We start from the raw sequence: 19,881 nt of genomic DNA on the forward strand, positions 1-19,881 counted from the left end.
AAACACAAAGAGGTCATATTTAGCCCAACAAGGACACAATCGTTTTAACCAAAGATGTAAAAGCAAACTTGGAACGTGAACGTGAAAATGTTTTTTTTCGCGCGTGAATACGTGAATTGGCAAAATTTTGTGCGTGAATACGTGAATTAAGGGTCGACTGGGGGGGGGGGCTCATTAATCGTAGTAAATTTTTCAATTAACTCTTTCTGGACGGGTCCACCTAAAATCGTTCCATATGGAACGATGACGTCAGAATGTAATTTTGATTGATCTAGCGGTCCATTTCTACTCAAATAAAAAGCAAACGGCGCCTTATAAAATTGCCGATCGAATGAGCCTAGCCTAGCTTCGCTACATATATTTTGGTGATGGTTCAAAGTTCAAGAAACTGAAATGCAAGCAAAATGGCGACTTCTAAAAACACTAAATGTTTTGATCTCAATTATGCTGTGAATTACATGCTAGACAGTGATAATTCTGATATTGATTCCTCTCAAGGTGGTCTTGACAGTGATGAAGAAGAAAAGCTGGATGATTTGTTGATGGGTTATTCAGATTATGACCAAACGTAAGTTTGTTTTTGACGGATTTCTTCGGCCGCGCAGTTTCTTGAATCCTGAAAACCTTTATTGAAATGTTTACTTATTCACAATCAGAAGCATATGTACTTGTTTTTATTCTTGCTGGGATACTAGGGATCATGTTGAAACCTAAAGTGTTCTTATACAACAACTTTTAAATATTTTAGAGACGATGAAGTTGATGACGTAGTTGATGTTGTTGAAAACAAACCCAGTGACGGTACACTACCGCCATCAGTTCCACCGCAAAGCGCGGCTTGCTCAACAGACTTCACAGAAGATGATAATGAAGCAAAAACATCTGAATTTTCAATATACTATGACCAGCAAAGTAATACAATAATGGAAGAACTACCATCCAATACACTAATAAGGTATAGTCTCTGATTTCAAACTCAAGCGCGACATGGCGCTTTCCGTTACACGTGTAATTATGAATATTTATTTTCCACATTTTGTTTATGAATAAATTTAAATAAAGTGAATAATAAATTATTAAACCTAGATAATTCTTTGTTCTTTTAGTGATGAGATCCACCTTGAAGCAGCTGATATCTTAATGGAAAACCCAACAGCAACTGAAAACAACAATCATCGTATTGAACGCATTGTACCGTCATCGCCAAAGGATGCTGATGAAACATCGCTATCAGATAATGAACCCTGTTCTTCTGAAGGAGCTGAAGTAATGTTTATTGATGATGAAAGTGTGTTAGAACACATATATCTAATTACAGAGGAAAACAAAAAGCTGCTAAAAGAGACATCCGCAAAAGGGAAACTAAGGTAACCCCCCCCAGTTGTAAAAGAGTCCGCTGCGAAAGATACTTCAAAAATAAAAACATCGGTCAAAAAGACTGCTCCGAAAAAAGATGCCCCCAAAAAAGCTGCCCCAAAAAAGACTGCCCCAAAAAAGACTGCCCCAAAAAAGACTGATGGTGATAATCAATCTAATGAGTCAGATGGCGTAGAAAAAAGTTATGACGATCCAGATACTCCTAACACTTTACCAGAATTCAATCCCCATCGAGAGCCGGGATTTCATAATGATGTACCAATCTTGCGTGGTTGTGAAGAACTAGATTTTTTCCAATTAAATTTAACAGATGACATTATCAACACCATTGTAACTCATACAAATACTTACGCATGGCTGAACATCGAAAAGAAAAAGTCTTTCGCCAAGGTTGACGGTTCATGGAAAGAAACAAACGCTGCAGAAATGAAAAAATTCATCGCCTTGATTCTCTACATGGGTATAGTTAGACTTCCTCAAAATAACTTATACTGGAGCACCAAATCTTTATTTCATGGGTTATGGGCAAGGGCAATAATGTCAAGGGATAGATTCAAAGCACTCTTGTCTGTTTTACACGTTGTTGATCCTAGTGAAGAAGAGAAAGACGACAAGCTAAAGAAAGTAAGACCTTTCATCAATCATTTTCGAAACCGATGTAAATCGCTTTATCAGCCGGAGCAAAATCTAGCAATTGATGAAAGACTAGTGAAGTCCAAGCACCGCTCAGGAATTAAGCAATACCTCAAAAATAAACCCGCCAAGTTTGGTATAAAGTTATGGGTTATAGCAGACAGCGCAACTGGGTACACATGGGATTTTATTGTCTACACAGGAGCAGGTGATGGTATTACTGACCCAATTCATGGACTTGGATATGGTGTTGTAATGAATTTATCTAAGCCACTTTTCCTTCAAGGTTATCATCTGTACTTTGATAACTTCTACACCTCTAGCATTCTTGTTGAAGATCTGTTCACAAAAGGCATCCCATCATGCGGCACTACTGTCGAAAGTCGAAAAGGTTTCCCTGACTCCATGAAAGGTGGCAAGTTCTGGGCCAAAGCGAAAGAAAGAGGGGATATGAGATGGGCGAGAAATGGGAAAGTCCTCAACGTACAATGGAAGGATAACAAAGTGGTAACAATGGTCAGCTCCATCGACCGCGCTGATAAGTACGTTGAAGTTGAAAGAAAGGTGAAAAATGATGGGAAATTCTCAAAAGTTGCCGTCAAACAACCAGAATGTGTCCATAAATACAACCAATTTATGAATGGTGTTGACAAATCCGACCAGCATTTGGCAAAATACAATCTTCTGCGCAAATGTATCAGATGGTGGAAGACCTTATTTTTCCATATGGTTGATATTTCTGTCGTCAACGGCTTTATTCTATTTCAAAAGCATCGCTCTATGAATCCAGGAAATGAGTCACTGGCACGCTCCAATTCCTACGCGTTACTTGATTTCAGGCAAGCAGTTATTCGTCAACTGGCCAACCTCAATGAATATGACAACCCTCCTACCTACAAAAGTTTCCGGCCTGCACCTGATGGACGATTTAACACCGTGCACGTTTCAAGTCAAGTTAGCACTAAGCGGAATTGTGCTGTATGCTTCAAGCGCTTGCATGTAGAATACAAAGTGCGTACCAAGTGCACCGCACCACAATGCAATGTTCATTTACATGTTAGAGATGAGAATAATTGTTTTGATATATGGCATAACTCAATGAAACATGAATAATATTTGACAGAGTTGCAGCAGTAAATTCATTTGTTTTCTTGTGTTTTGAAATGTAGTCTTCGCATTAAGACAAGCGGTGCCGATAACTTTTTCTCAATATCTTTAGATCTAAAAGGGCTATCTTCATGAAATTTTTTGCAAATTTTCAGAAATTCCCAGGAGAACAATTTTCTAAGTCAAGTATTTATTTGGAAACCAAAACTTTAGAAACAAGGAGCTTCTAAAGTGAAAAAAATCGATTTTTTCATGAAAATTCTGCAGTTTTCCGCCATTATGGATTTCCGCCATTATTGATTTCAGAATATTTTTTGACAATATTTTTCTCCAAGGTATAAGCTTTCATTTGAGGGGTCATTGAGCTTCTAAAGATGATTCTAACTAGAGTTATAAAGGATTAAGTGGAAGGGTATATTTTTCCATATATTAGTATTTCACAAAATTATTTTCCTTGTAACAATAGTTGACCAATTTTTCTCGATATCTTCAGATCTAAAAGGGCTATCTTCATGAAATTTTTTGCAAACTTTCAGAAATTCCCAGGAGAACAATTTTCTAAGCCAAGTTTTTAGTTGGAAACCAAAACTTTAGAAACTAGGAGCTTCTAAAGTGAAAAAAATCGATTTTTTCATGAAAATTCTGTGGTTTTCCGCCATTATGGATTTCCGCCATTATGGATTTCAGAATTTTTTTTGACAATTTTTTTCTCCAAGGTATAAGCTTTCATTTGAGGGGTCATTGAGCTTCTAAAGATAATTCTAACTTGAGCTATAAAGGATTAAGTGGAAGGGTATAATTTCCATATATTAGTATTTCACAAAATTATTTTCCTTGTAACAATCGTTGACCAATTTTTGTCAATATCTTCAGATCAAAAAGAGCTATCTTCATGAATTTTTTTGCAGATTGTCAGAAATTCCCAGGAGAACAACTTTCTAAGCCACACTTTCGATGGAAAACCATGGGTTTTAAGCAGTGAGTCTTGAAAATCGAAAAAAACAAAAATTTCGTAAAATATTCCGCATTTATTCCGCCATTATGGATTTCTGCCATTATGGATTTCAAATTTTTTTTGAAATTTTTTTTCTCCAAGGTATAAGCTTTCATTTGAGGGGTCAGTGAGTTTCTAAAGATGATTCTAACTAAAGTTATGAACGTTCAAGTAAACATGTCCAAATTTGCCAAAAATTCACGTCGTCCAGAAAGAGTTAAGTCTCTCTCTAAGGGTCACTTTTTACTTTGGTTTCTCAAGGCTCGATTTAGGGTGTTTAGGGATGAGACTGTTTAATTATCAATTAATTGATTGACTTGATCAGAATAGAAATACGAGTATTTATCCTTTTGCAATTTTGTAACTAAGATACATAAAGGCGTAGTTTTCTGTAGTTCCTTCAGGTCACCTGTTGTATCATTGTCTATTTACAGGAACAGCCATCAGAGAACACCTGCGGACAGACACTTGAATGCTTTTGCATCAAAGTTCATTTGTTGTATTTTATAAGCAACGTCTTTACCTAACTATTGCTCCAGGGGTGAGTGATTTCTTTTATCATTCTTTCATCACCTTTTTTTTCTCGGCCGCGCTGCTGAGGACCTAGACTTGTAAACAAGTCGGTTATTTATAATTCCCGGGTACTGGCTAATGGTAAAATCAGGAAAACGTTCACACGGGAAATTGCGCGCAGAGAGTGAGGAAAATAACCATCAATTGAAATTTGGAAACTCCCATCACAAAACAGTTTCCCCGATTTTACCTTCAATCGATATTTTTCCGCGATATAGATAATGTTTATGCTATATCTTTTCAACGACACAGTCAGATAGTTCACTTATCTGGCACCCGATGTAGAAATTTTCTTCCGACACGCTAAAGCTCTGAAGGTCGGGAAAATTTTCATATATTGGCCCGCTCCTTTAGAGCTTTAGCGTGGGCGGCCGCCAATACGCCATCGGAATATCAGATAAATAGTTCACTAGTCTACTGAGGACCGCGCTGGCAAATTTCTCAAAATTTCGTCATCTGACGCATTACGTCATTATGTGTGTCAACGTGATCATAAAAATGGTAGACCAAGCTGGGTGAACTGTTCACACGTTGAAAACTGTGCAAGCCGGAAGGAGGTTTCATTCCCAACAACCTGGTCTATGGTGATTTTTAGTGCTCTCAACAGGTTATCCTTTGTTAAGCCAACTTTACGTTATTTTTGTAATCTCAACCAGCCACTTTTACACAGAAGCAGATTGACTTATACAAGCACCTGCAAAATGATCGAATTAAATGTTGACAAGAAAAACCAGCCTGCAGGTAAAAACTACTTTCATTTTCGGTATGTGTATATTTTTTGAGCTGTTCAATCGATAATGATCGAAGTAATCGATAATGATAGAAGTAATCGATAATGATAGAAGTAATCGATAATGATAGAAGTAATCAAACAACCATTTTTATCGATTAACAATCGAATTTCGAGTACCAAAATTTCAAAAAATTTGGGGTATAGACAAAACGCTGAACGGCGGAATGACGGAATGCCGGAACCGGAATAGCTGTCAGCCTAGACTAATGTTAATTTTTCTTTCAGAAAAAAGACTATAATTTGTTTACCTTTATTCCTGCCAGCTTCCCAACATCCAAGGTCTCAAACATACATCACAAGCCAAATGAAATTACTTTCGATTTCCTGTAGAAATTATGCGATGAAAAATCCGGGGGTCGAAGAATGAAAACTTTTTAATTCCGAACAAGTTATCTTTGCTTATTAACGAAATATTACTTTTCGATATATTTGCTAAATATAATGTTTGATTACAAAAATACTTTACACTGTATTTTAAAGTTTGAAAAAGTCGATTCTACTATTCTACTTAGCATTTTGTTTTCATGTCTAGGCCGATGAAATTTACATATGAGTTTACCGTCGGCCGCCCGCATCTCTAAAAAGCACCCGCATGAAAATTTCATTATCTTCAAAATTCCTAAGATTTTCATTATTTCTATATTTCTTTACAACTACAACCTCCATCGTTGTTAAAATCGTCTCTACGCAGGATTCCCTCTACGCATGACCTTTTTCCCAGAGTAAACACGGGTAAACAAAGAAGATTTTTTACAGAAAATGTGACCGCCCTCAATCCTACAACTACAGCGGGCGTCACGCCCATCTATCTGCCTAACTGCCCTGGCTGCCATTTTAGTTTTTTGCCAAATCTAGCGCCACTGTAGCAATCGATCTTTATTTTTCGTTCGCAAAACATGCTTAGGGTTGAAGCGAAGCAAAATTTTTTATTTTGAGAGAGAATGGTTAGCAGAAATGGTGGATAAGGTGCTGTTGGGAAAATAATGAATAATGAATAATGAAATCATGCCGCATCTATTTTTGGGTAAGTTCACAACGTAAACTCATATGTAAATTTAATCGGCCCTAACCCCCGTCTTAAAAGATGTCCCAGAATCCCGAGATTTTTGCAGTCGGGCGTTCAAAACAAAGGCGTTTTTATTTTTCCGCCCACTTACAAATTTTTCTTTATATAATAGGCAGGCATTTAAAATATCAAATTTAAAAATAATAGTATAAAACCTTATTTTCTACCGTATAGTATTTCTTCTAAAACGAAAAAACAAAATACACTAGAAAAATAAAGAATTTACAAGTGTTATCAAGCCACCCAAAATGAACTTTCATCGAATTGTTGTATACGTCACGATTTATTGTCAACCATTGTCCAATCCCGTAAGCGATTGAAGTGCCGTCAGTAATAATCTGAGAAGAGAACAATAACATTATGACATCACACAAATAAATTACGCTGGGAAAGTCCGCGAGGACAACATGCGGTCTTAACATTTTTCCCTCACAAGTTTGGGGGGAAAACAAAAGTACTCTATATTTTACATATGGGGAAGTGTAAGAAAGATTTACAAAATAGAAAAGCTTCGTTTTGGGGTAAAGAATCAGTATTGTGAATTTAAGCGAGTTTCTATTTTGCAATTTTTCTACAGAGCCAAATAAAGATTTTTTCTATTTATTGTTCTTGCTCGATTGCCTCTAACGATAAGTTCCGTAGTTATGAGGTTATCGAGACAAAATATCACGAATTTGCGCTGAAACAAAATTTAACATTAGTCTAGGCTGGCTGTTCCGGCCGGAATAGCTATTCTGCGGAATAATGATTTTTTTTTATATTTTGTATTCCGCGGAATATGATTATATATTTTTTTCCATAATCACCCATAATCAGCAATCGGCTACCTTTAATACACCTTTCCCAGGGTGTTGTTTGGGATTTTATGTTTGAGTGTTTCCCTTACGTTACATATAACTAAGATATAATTAATTACATGAAAACGAGGCCTGGCTGTATATGGAGGGCTGTAGAGGCCTCAAGTGGGACGTTTATACAACTCGTGAACCACTTGGTGCTGACGTACACCTTCAGCCAAGTCTAAAAAAATACTCTGAGGTGTCCCTATTGAGCTTTGGGCCAAGTCAAGCTAACGAAGGTATGATATGGCTGAAAAATTTCAGTAAAGTAGGGCTAGAAGTTGGTCCAGTGGTTTAAAGCGTTGGTTTCACGCACTAGAGATCCCCGGATCGAAGCGGTTCAAAGTCACCTTTAAAATTTTTATCTAGGTTTTGATGTTTCATGTTTTTTTGGGTGTAGATTCCGGCCGGAACAGCTATTCCGGTTCCGGCATTCCAGTATTCCGCCGTTCTGCGTTTTGTCTCCACCCAAAAATTTGTGAGTCGTCAATCACTTTCTTAACAACCCTTCGAAGACTCGATAACCTCGATATATATCTTTTTTTGAAAAAAGAAGACATTGCATTGTTTTATTTTTGTTTTTGAAGAAAAGTAGCTTGGAAAGGTTGAAATGAGTCAAAAAAGGTGGTAGGACCCATTTTCAAGGGGCCTCTGGAATTGGAGGAACAAAAACTTATGAGTAAAGAATAAGTTTTTCTGAAAGGAGAAACCCCAAATGAAAAGAAAATCCATTTCGGCAGAAATAAAAACTTTTTTTGGGACATTCCCATGCAAAATCATGGCTGGAACCCCCCCTGGCCGTAGGGGGGGGGGCTAAAAGGTCAAGCAGCAATTGGTACCTGATTTTTTACTGTGGCTAGGGGGGACTAACCATGTTAGGGGTCACCTAATTTTTCAGATGGACCTGGGGGCTAGATTCTATATTTGGTGATTGAATTACAAGCAGCCTACCAGACCATAGGTTGGCACTTTCTCATCTTATATTTTAATCTAAGCAATGCTCAAAAACTGACAATTTGGTATCTAATATATTATCTGCAGTGCCGAAGCAATTGGGGGGGGGGGCTATGCCCCTAATAATTTTTTAAAAAATGGTTATTTTGCAAAATGCAAAGTTTTTCTTTTTTAATTTGTCATAATTGTCTTATAAGTGCATGTTTTGAGTGCATTTTCAAGCAATCTAGAGCTCAAATTTTCAAAATTTCCCCCCTCGGGCCAAACCATGGTTGGCCCTCGCGGTGTCACCAAACTTTAGCCCCCCTAATATGAAAATGCTTCTTACGGCACTGATCTGTAAAAATTCTTTAATCCTGTTGCATTTACTTAGATAAAAAATCTGTCTGGCTAGGGATCTGCACCCTGACTTACAAAACCTTGATAATGTAGCATGAACCTTCAGTAGTTAGCTTATCTCTTATTTCTTAGGGCATTTATTCTATTTAGCAATAAGCTAAACTAACTGTTGTATTTGTTTGATTGTTTGAAAAGGATTTTCGAAAAAATTTGATGTGTCATTGGCTTAGGGGCCACCTAAAATATTTGGCAACCAGGGGTTACCTAAATCATAGGGGTCACCTGAATTCTCAGGGGGCACCTAAAACCTGCTGCCAAGCCATGCAAAAGAAGCAAAAAAGTGAAAAAACTAAATGAAAATGAAAGAACTAAAATTAGCAAATGAGTTTTTTGAATTCCTCACCCTTTTTCTGATAAACATACAAAGTTAAGTTTATCAGCCTTCAAATACGGTTGTGGCTTCTTCACAAAGACGAAAGACAGATCTGGACTTATTTCGTACTTTCCAGTCTCTTGTTCGTAGTTTTTCTGACTTTCTGGTTCTTTGTGAGTTATTTTCTATGTTTTCTAACTTACTGAATGACTTACCGACAGATCGCCACCGGTGGGATTCGAACCCACTAAATGCAAAGTTCCGACGTTTTGAAACCCATTGCCACAGATTCATGCCAGGGAGGATAGCGCTTCTGACGGCTATTTATATTGTACAAACTGCAGACCAGACTGTATTAAGAGAAAATCACAAAAGAGTGCTTGTTTTGAGCTCCAACCCTAACCCTAACTGATAATAACCCAATTCCTAACCAATCTGATACGTAACCACACCCAAACTACACCCATACTCAACCCTACCAGGTCGCCTGCAGGTCCTGACACTATTCCCGCATACCGGATCCGAAAAATAGATACATGTCTTTTGTCTTTATGAGGAATCCTTCACCTTCAAATACATTTTCCTCCGTTTCCAGAAACATTTGTTCATCGATAGTTGCAAATTTATTTTCTCCCGTCGGCAAACAATTTTCAAAATGTTGCAAAACATTCAGCATTTTACCAATTTGCCGTCTAGCCCGTGTCCACAGTGTTACACACCGCTGCCAGAACGCTTTAGCATACGTAGAAAAAAGTTTGAGGGGCTCAAAGTTCACAAAAAATGAAACATTTGGTTTGACGTCAACGAAAGTTGCATGACTTCTGGAGTTGCTAACTTTGACAACTTCGATAAAACACTAAAATATCTCCTCCGTACCGTGAGAGGTCCTAAATCCGACACCACTGCCTAATTCCGACACCACTGCCTAATTCCGACCCCCCAAATAACTGTTCTGAAAAAAAATTCTATGTTTACAAACATTCCCTCTCCAAGTTGAACGATAAACTATTGTTAGAACAATATAAACAAAAACAAAACATCTAACATAAGATAGCTGTAATGTCAAGATGTCAATTAATGTAATTAAAAAGTGTGAGTTGTAAAAATAATTACCTTTTATTCTGGATCAGTTGCTCATGTTTAAAACGATAACAGTTTTGTAATGTGACTTGTGCGGGAAAAACACGGAACAACTTGGGCTGGTTTCCATCAAGAAACAAACAGACTAAATTGCAAAAATGGCGCAAAGTTGAAAAAAGGGCGGATGCGATAGCACATCGAATCAATGGGGCGGCAACCATCAACGCCCTCTTTACCACCCACAAGTCCGGATGTTTATTTACGGAAGGCCCGCAATCAAGCCAAGTGCCAGTGTAAAGTAATAAAAACCAGGCTTGATTACGTAACGTTTCAAAATGAGCACGCTCGTACACAGACCTCTTTTATATTTTCGTGTGCTTTGGAAAATCAAAACATATCATTACTTTTTATGATGCTGCAATTACTACTGTTGTCATTTATGATGTTGTGCATATTGCAATAAAAAAATATGTTTTGTTATAAGAAGCAATTATTGTTATTTGGTTCAGTGTATCAAATCTCTCAGTTTAGTTGACACTTTGGTATCTTCTTTGCGTCACAGCGAAAGGTTTGTTTTTATTTTAGTTTGTATCTTTGAAAGACCCCATCGGATTTAGGCAGTGGTGTTGGAAAACTCTTTGTTGGTATATGATTCAAATGTTTTCTCTTCCGTTGGGATTCAAAAAGTTCCCGGTATTAGTCTCTACAAAGTAGAGTATAAAATATAAATTCGTTCTGTAAATTACACAATACTATTATGCATTATGCAATATGCATTATGTTTTATGCATTTTGTACCTGCCGTCTGTCGAAATCATAAACAAAAGCAAAAATTTACAATGGCTTGTTTGGTTCTTGGCCAGTTTTGGTTTGTTTTCTTGACAAATTTGATTACCTCCGTACCTTTATTTTTTAAAACCGTAACTTGGTCTAATGTCGACACCCCTCCTCTAATTCCAACACCCTTATTATCAGCTGAAATTTATAGAAAGGTTGTAACTGTTTTCTTTGCTTAGTGGTCAGAGATTATGTCGTTATTAGACCAATTTACAGTATCCACTTGATTTCGTAAGGTAAGCTTAGTTCACTTAAAAAAGCACTCCAGGGACTTCTCCCGCCCGCGCGAACTGCAAAAAACTTCTCATTTATTGACCTTATTTGATACTTGATAGTTACTTTTAACAGTCAAGGAATGATGAAGATCTTTTATGTCACCTTTTAAACTGATTTTTTCCATTTAACAGCAAAATATTTAAAACATTTAAAACCAGAAAACCACTTTTTAGATGTGTTTCCACGCGGCAATTTGATCAACGTCAGATTCTAAGTCTGACTAGGGCTGACTCGTGATTTATGTTTTGAAGGTGAGTCGGTCGGGTGATGTGAACAGAAGATATTATTGATGTTAATATAGTATGGTCTTAGTTTGTACAATATAAGTAGCTGTTAGAAATGATCATTTGGCATGAATCAGTGGCGCAGTGGTTAGGGTGTTGGGTTTCTGATCAGCGGAACTTTGCATTTAGTGGGTTCAAATCCCATCAGTGGCAATCTTTTGGTATGTAAAGTCATTCAATCAGTTGAAAACCATAAAAAAACTCGCATAGTCCCAGAAAGTCAGAAAAACTACAAACAAGAAACTGGAAAGTACAAAATAATTTGTCCAGATGTGTCTTTTGTCTTTATGAGGAAGTTGCAACTATATTGGGGGGGGGTTGGGGTGTAGCTTGTGGACGTTTACTCGTGGCCAGATGGTGTCAATCGAAAATACAGGAGGCACGATTTCCAAAATTCAGATGGTAGATGGTAGACAGCGAGTGAAAAAAACGCTGTTTTTGTTTAGGATAGCTTTCCTCTATCAAGAGGTAATTTCACATGGGATTTTAATGAGAGTGATCCTAAGAACACAGATCAATAAAAATATCATGTACTCGCATTCCAATATAAAAAACGATGCACATTGTAGAGGGTACTTTTCAAGTCATTTCCAGACATTTCGTTATCATCCACATCTATTTGAAAATCTTTTTTATGAGACGCTTGGAATCATTGTAAACAAAGCCGTTCTAAATGACTTATACCCTTCCTTTGTTCTGAAAACCCGAGAAAAGTAATCTTTGAATGTGTTTAGGGAGTCTATTTACAGAGTCTATTTACAGTGGTTTAGAGAAAAAAATATTTCCTTTATCCTTTAATTAGCAGACTACAGATTACAGATCACACAATTTCCTTAAAGTGCAACTTTAAACACCCATGAGATTAAAGAAACCTTGATATTATTGTTTTCTTAGAAGCGAAACATGACTATGAAAAGAATAATGAACCCCCGTCCCAGAGTAATACTGAGAAATTTGGTGCAAAAATATTGATCCAATCAGCCTGCCTATCTTGCGAGCGAAAAAGCAAAATACAGCAACGCAGTGCATCAAAATCTGATACCATTTCATTTCCTCTTTTAGTGGTATTGCTGACTGTCGAAAAACTGAAATCATTGAATGAGAAAGTTCAAGTGAATCAAGCTGACAAAACATTTGTTAAGATTTCCAGGTAAGCTCACTTTTGACTCCATGACTCTTTCCTGCATTCTTATCGTCATGTTATAATGGCACATTGATAAGCTATGCTGATCTTTGGAAATGGTAACTGGAACCCAACTTCTTTGCTGCTTTAGGGATTTTATGTTGGTTATTTAGTTAAGGCTAATTTTGATCAAATCTTAGTGACACAACAATTGAAGGTGAAAATGCTGTTTCACGTTACTTGGCAAGACAATTTCCCAATGCTCAACTATATGGCTCAACAGCACTTGAAATGTCACAGGTATTTTATTTTTGCAGTTAATTTTTTGTGATATTTTAACCCTTTTTGGGTTTTTAATATTATTGAGCATCTTGAGGGGGCCTAAAAGCCCCCTTTCCACTTCCCACTTCCCTCCCTTAAAAATCTGGTCGTGGAGAAAAGTTAGTACAGTCTACTAAAAGGGTGGTGTCAAGTCCTGGCCATGGAAGAAAGTTAGTACACAGTGTACTAAAAAGGGTACTAAAAATACTAAAATGGTGGCAATTTAAACTTATCTGGCCAAGATGAAATTAGAACTGTGCACTATAAGAGGTAGTTTCTAAACTAATCTTGTCAAAAAAACAGCTAGTACGGTGTACTAAAAGGTTGGTGGCAAAGCCCCGGCCACGGAAGAAAGTTAGTACAGTGTACTAAAAAGGGTGGTGGTCTAATTAGTACCATTATCAAGTTAGTACCCTATGGATCAGTACACTGACTCGGTATCCTCCCTGGCAAAGGTGTAGAGGTTTGGTGGTCAGCACTCGTGACTCTGGTCTGGGAGGTCCAAGTTAAGGTTCTCTTTGCAAGGGAACACACCTTCGCCAGGTCAATCCATATCATGTGAAGGGAATTGGGTACCATTACTCTGATACAAGAGTCTGGTTGATATGCCAGACAATGCAGTGTGTGATAGCACTTACCCTGGTTGTATGCTCTGATGAGCTATATGCTCTCCCACATAGTTCTAGTGTTATCACTATACACCATGGCATTTGTGTCTCATGTGCACAGAATCAGCGGTGTCTGGACCACATTCCAATTAAAAAAAGAAGGAATTCTTATTTCGTATGGAAGTGGGGCCCTACCCCATGGAGAGGGCTCATATCATATTATTGACAAATCAAGATGATTTGTAAAGTTCATGTCAGCCACCTGTCTAATAATTTACTGACCAAAAATGTTGAAAGTTATCATTGGCAAACTACCCTATTGAAAGGATTCTGTTTGGGACATCATAATTAATATATATGACAATTTTTTCTGGGATTAATTCTTTCTTTTTCATTTTCTTTTTGCTTTTCTTGATTTAGATTGACAGTTGGCTTGACTTTTCAACACTGTACCTCAAAAATTCTTCTGAGATCAAAGATGCAATCGTTGAGCTAAACAAATCTTTAAAGATGTCAACTTATTTGGTTGGACAAGGTTTTACTTTGGCAGATTTTGCAATCTGGGCTGCACTTAAAGGTGATTGTTAAAAAAGACACGAGATTTAGTACATAATTATTTATGTTTTTTTTTCCTTTTTTGGTCTCGCTGTTCTACTTTTTCTTGTTTTATAATTTTACTTGTAAGTTTACTAATTTTCTGTTTTTGTTTTAACTGATTTCTCAAGTCAAGTTTGTCTATCCTATTTAAGACAATTCGAAATGGTCAGCTAGTGATGATGAAGTTTCCCGATGGTTCAAATTTGCCTCTGAGAATGGAATCTTTAAGGCTGTATCTGCCAAAACAACCAAATCCTCTTCATCCAACCAAGGAGGGTCCAAGAAAGGCGACGGAAAGGTAGGCCGTCAATAGTTCTATGAAATACAGGAAACATTAATAGTCTCATTTAAATATTTTCCGGGAAGTCGTTCTGGTTGACTTTCTGGTTGTTTATATTGTCAAATTAGCTTATAAGCTGAACTCTAACTAGAATTACTGGTTAACTTTGATCTAGCAGGCTATACTAAATTTCTATATTGAAAATAAATATATGATGTTATTTCAGCCCCTTGAAGAAGGTGGTAAATTCATTGATTTACCAGGAGCCGAAATGGGCAAAGTTGTCACCAGATTCCCTCCAGAAGCTAGCGGGTAAAAACACTACTTTTTTTCTTATTTTTTTGAAAACATTTTTGTATTTAAGACAACTGGTTAATCCTACGGGTTTATTTTAGTGTTGAACCAATAATTTTTTTTTAGGTTTAAAAAAAAGTTTTCTTATGTGAGTTTTAAAGGTAAAAACTTTGAATTTATGACCTCTATAAAAACCTAATAGATTCTTTCCCTGAGGGTTCTGACATCTATATACTGCATATACTCCCAGTGACTTTTCCTGAGACAGTAGTTGAAATTTCTAACAAGGTTTTCTATCCCAATAAGAAGCCTTGAGAGTTATTTTATAAAAGTAGTGAGTAATTTTAAACATTTCAGTCAAGCTCACCAACATTAATTACAACACTGAATTTCACATTTTTCTTTTTAGCTACTTGCATATTGGTCACGCCAAAGCTGCTCTTTTGAATCAAGCGTACAAGGAGATTTATGATGGAAAGCTGATCATGAGATTTGATGACACAAATCCAGCCAAAGAAAATGCTCATTTTGAGCAGGTGATTATTCATATTCTTTTTACTCCATGTTCAATATTGACCAACAAACTAGTATAGGAGCTAGTGTATGGAAAACATTTTATCTTTTTGTCAGTGTTAAAGGTTCTTCCATCTCAAACGGATTTCCATCTCAGTGAACGAAACAAAAGACTTTTTGTCTCAAAATTCTGCATAATTCACTAAAATTCAAAGAATGTGCCAATTTTCTTTGAAAAATACATTTACCATCTCAGACGGAAGAACCTTGCGTTGACCATTGTGTGATTGAAGCTAGTATCTTTTTAGTTCATAGCTCCTTATTCAACTAGCTTCCCGATACATAGTTCCTACTTAATTTCTTTTCTAGATTATTCTTGAGGATATCAAATTGTTAAAGTTGACACCTGACATGTACTCGCGTACCTCCGATCATTTTGATAAGATTGAGGTGTTTGCTGAGCAACTCATCCGCCAAGGAGATGCTTACTGTGATTGTACACCTTCAGAAGAAATGAGAAAGTGCAGAGAAGAGAGACAAGCATCGATTTATAGAGATCAAAGTAATGGATCATACTTTATTAATTCATGATATACACCATTGTAATGTCTTGTAACATTAAATCATGGACCCAATAGCTGATTGGTTATAAGTGACGTAAAATCAACCAATACGTCACTTCCAACCAATCAGCTGTAGGGTCCGTGGAAAACATTACAATACTGCATATCATGAGTACTGCGTTCATAATTATTCGAATGTCTGTTATTCCCAATTAAAAGGACTGGATCTAGTAGTATGAATTTGATACTTTGTTTAGAAAAATTCCTCTCCACTATTAATTTATCTTTCAGCTCCTGAGGAGGCGATGCGGATCTTCCAAGAGATGAAGAAAGGCTCACCAGAGGGATTAGCTAACTGTTTACGTGGCAAAGTGGACTACGCTTCGGACAATGGGTGCATGAGAGATCCTGTGCTGTACAGGTGTCGTAATGAAGAACACATATCTACTGGTGACAAATACAAGTAAATTTTTAACACACCCTTTTCAGTTTTACTAAAAAATTTCATATTTACGTGGCTTATCTTTTTGCCTCGATAAAGTTTTACTGTAATCTGAACCTTACCTATTAAAGAAATAATCGGGCTAAAAATGTTCTTTCATTTTTGACATGTTAATTCTAATACTTACACGTTCTAGGAGCCTACGATATTCTTGCATAATGATATTTACCTTTTAGTGATTGCATATGATTGCATTGCTATTGTTCTGCGCTGCCATTTCAAGTTTGATGATACGAAGTTTACTACTTACAAAGGACGTTTTGAAAACGCTTGGTTTTGCACAATTTCAAACTTGTTTTTAGGTCTGATTTAGACGGCCAACTTTTTGTCCTGCCTATTCTAATGGTAAGAATCTAGGCAAAAAGTGAACAGAAAGTAAGCAATTAACCCATACTGTCCCGGAGTTTTCACAGCTACTTTCCCAGAGCCGTAAAATGAGTTTTTGAATGTGTTTACTTATGTTTCAATATCTCTGGAATCACTAAACCTAGGCCTCTCAAGTTTTCACCCTTTTTCGCTTATAGTGTGAGGATCATTTTGATAGAAAGAAATTTGCAAGTGACGTCATCAGCGTGTCACGTGACCAGAAAAAGGCAAAAAAATTGGAAACAGCAATTTTTTGCCATTCAATGATAATTTTTTTTATGAAAAAATGGATTAAACCCATTCATTCTTCTGATAAATGTTTAGCACAACAGTATCTTCTAACTGAAAAAAAAAAATTGTTTGATTAGCCCTCGTAGAAAAATCATAATGATTGATAGAAGTTGTAAAAAATCCCATTTTCGGCCTTTGGTAAATATGTAATATGTAATGTAAAGTTTTGTAAATACTTTTGTAAACAAAACTTTTTACTCGAACAAGCTTTTTGTACGCGGTCTTTTGCACACGACGCGCTATCTTATCTTTTTTGAAAGCTACTTAAGACTCTTTATTTCCCGCCTAAACATCACAATTTGAAAAAGAAGTCAGGGACAGAACAGTGCGGTCCTCTTGGAAAAAACGAGGGGTATAAAGGGACTGCAGTGCAGTCCTCTGGGACTGAAAGGGTTACAATCTTTGCTTGAAAAAGATTAAAAAAAGTCTCCATTGACGTCAAAAGAGGGCATTGAATGCATTGACTTTAGACAGCCAACTTTCGCTGTACACTTTAGTTCACAATAAAAATAGGCAGGGTGAAAATTGACCGTCTAAGCCAGAGCTTAGAGCCTCTCAGTTGTACTTCTATGTACCATGAAGTGAGATAAAAGTATTAATCAAAACTACATGACTTTGAACTTTCAAAAGTATCTTTTCTATATTCATCTTTAAATTATAGAGCTTACCCAACGTATGACTTCGCTTGCCCGATCGTAGACAGCGTGGAAGGAGTCACTCACACGATGAGAACCTCTGAGTACGATGATCGTGATGTGCAATACTTCTGGATGCTTGAGAAACTTGGTATGTTACAAGAGAATTTTTAATTTGTGCAATTCACTATGTAATTGACCGGTACTCGAAATCTTCGTCTACTGGAATTGAAAGTATAACATCAGCCTTAATATGTTTTCAAGCCACTTTTCGGGCATAGACTTAGAAGTTTTTCCATTAATTCCAGCCTGACCCTACTTGGACAAGGTGGCCAACCATGCTGAACCATGCTGAAAGTACTTGAAAATATTGAATATTACGGACAAAAAAATGACTACTTGCAATTATACGAAATTTTGAAATAATGGCCTAAACGAACCAACTGAAAATGAATTTTCTTTCAATAATTACCAAAACTGGCGAGCGACTTTTATAAGGGACGAGATACGTTCCCCATCAGAAAATGCACAGTAAAATGAACTGATTTTATTTCTAACCTCTTTTACAACTTGTCTTCAGGTCTCCGTAAGCCTATGATCTACTCGTACAGTCGATTGAACTTGATCAATACTGTGTTGTCGAAACGTAAACTAACGTACCTGGTAGATGAAGGTCTTGTTGACGGATGGGATGATCCACGTTTCCCGACTGTCCGCGGTGTTTTACGTCGTGGATTGACCATCCCTGGTCTCATTGAGTTTATCAAAGCTCAGGTTTGTCGCTTCTTCCTCTTTGGATCTACCTGGAGATCCTTAACCGCTTTATGTTTGTTCTTTTCTTCGTTTCTTCGTTGATACTTTTTCTAGAGTTTCGCTCATTTGATTTTTCTGATTTTTTACACAAAGATGTGTAATCATTATCCCTCGAATGTGACGGAGCCCAAATTTCGAAAACACACAATAATGCATTAGGCTTGGACATTCTTTCCGTAAAAATGCACTCTTCATGTACATAGTGTGCAAGTGGGGTCCAGGTCCCACCAAAAAAATAAGGTCCCAGCACACATTAAAACCCCCACCTAGAATAAATCATGCATGGTCCCACCACCTAAGTATATCCCCCACCAAGATTTTGAAAAATTTGAATTCCCAGCAGAATTTAGAAAGCAAAACTTAAGTCTTCTTTGAAGTAGAATACAGGTCATGTACAAGATTATCCACTAGGTTTCAATAGTAAAAGGTAACTACTAAAGTTATATATCATTGATTGATGTTGATGAGATGTTTCAATTTTACAACCAAACCACCTTAGTCCCACCTTAAAAAAATCAGGTCCCACCTAATCCTGTCCCCCCCTGAAATCCAAAAAATCGGAAGTCCCACCTAAAGATTGAACCCAAATCAACAAACCCCCCCTTAATTTAGGGGGAGTGCACACTATGATATATCAATGTTAGAGGGCAAACCATGTCTTCCGCATTTTGATTTTAATTTGAGAGGTAGTTCCAATTTACCAATCACAGTTAAGCGTTTATAACAGGCAATAGGTTTTTTTCAGTTTTGTAATTATTTGCCATAATGGAAAAACATTAAAATTTGCTGAAGCAATATCATCTTAAAATTCGACCATTTTCTTCCATAAAAATTTAGAGAGCTACTCTTCTTTGTACTACAGTGATAAACGAGTATATGTTTTTGATTTCACAGGGAGCTTCAAAAGCGAATGTCGTGATGGGTTGGGATAAGATCTGGGCCTTCAACAAGAAGATGATCGATCCAGTTGCACCAAGATACAATGCTTTGTTGAAGAATGACGTCGTCCCCGTTAATGTCAACAATGCCAACGAATCTTCCACGAAATATCCAAGACACCCCAAGGTATTGTTTGTGTTCCCATAAAAATTTTCAGATCATGTTTGTTCATTCGTACATTTTACCAATTCTTCTCAACGAGTTTTCTTGCCAGAAATTCTTTACTTGACATTATAATATTAACCGTGTATCTCACGTTTATTGTTTCGTGGTACACTCTGTGCGCATTGTCTGTTTGATAAAAAAATTCCCGTACGGAAATCTCTGCGATGAGGTATGATTTATAGATAGCACACTTCTCTCGTCGTCTTCCCTCTCTCGCCTGCACTCCATCGCAGTGGTCGGTTTGAAATATCCCAAATCAGAAAAGACATGACAACAAACACTCTACGGCAATGAATTTTGAAATTAGCCGAGTCTGTGTACAGACTACCGCCTATCGAGTTTTAAT

At 36.9% G+C, this 19,881-nt stretch overlaps 1 protein-coding gene across 1 annotated transcript in view; it reads left to right on the forward strand.

Annotated features, from left to right (window-relative positions):
• The first annotated feature begins 5,196 nt into the window (after positions 1 to 5,196).
• Positions 5,197 to 19,881, forward strand: part of LOC136800705 (bifunctional glutamate/proline--tRNA ligase-like) — a 30,335-nt gene continuing 15,650 nt past the window's right edge. Inside the window, exons 1-12 of the mRNA XM_067057362.1 lie at positions 5,197 to 5,425; positions 12,588 to 12,675; positions 12,849 to 12,948; positions 13,998 to 14,154; positions 14,327 to 14,472; positions 14,681 to 14,766; positions 15,158 to 15,284; positions 15,631 to 15,823; positions 16,116 to 16,287; positions 17,645 to 17,769; positions 18,199 to 18,392; positions 19,326 to 19,496. Coding sequence (XP_066913463.1) covers positions 5,266 to 5,425; positions 12,588 to 12,675; positions 12,849 to 12,948; positions 13,998 to 14,154; positions 14,327 to 14,472; positions 14,681 to 14,766; positions 15,158 to 15,284; positions 15,631 to 15,823; positions 16,116 to 16,287; positions 17,645 to 17,769; positions 18,199 to 18,392; positions 19,326 to 19,496 — 1,719 coding nt within the window. The 5' untranslated portion in view covers positions 5,197 to 5,265. The remainder of the gene's footprint in view (positions 5,426 to 12,587; positions 12,676 to 12,848; positions 12,949 to 13,997; positions 14,155 to 14,326; positions 14,473 to 14,680; positions 14,767 to 15,157; positions 15,285 to 15,630; positions 15,824 to 16,115; positions 16,288 to 17,644; positions 17,770 to 18,198; positions 18,393 to 19,325; positions 19,497 to 19,881) is intronic.

The sequence above is a fragment of the Clytia hemisphaerica genome, unplaced genomic scaffold (assembly GCF_902728285.1).
Source record: "Clytia hemisphaerica strain Z4C2 unplaced genomic scaffold, Clytia hemisphaerica genome assembly, whole genome shotgun sequence".
Lineage (NCBI taxonomy): Eukaryota > Metazoa > Cnidaria > Hydrozoa > Leptothecata > Clytiidae > Clytia > Clytia hemisphaerica.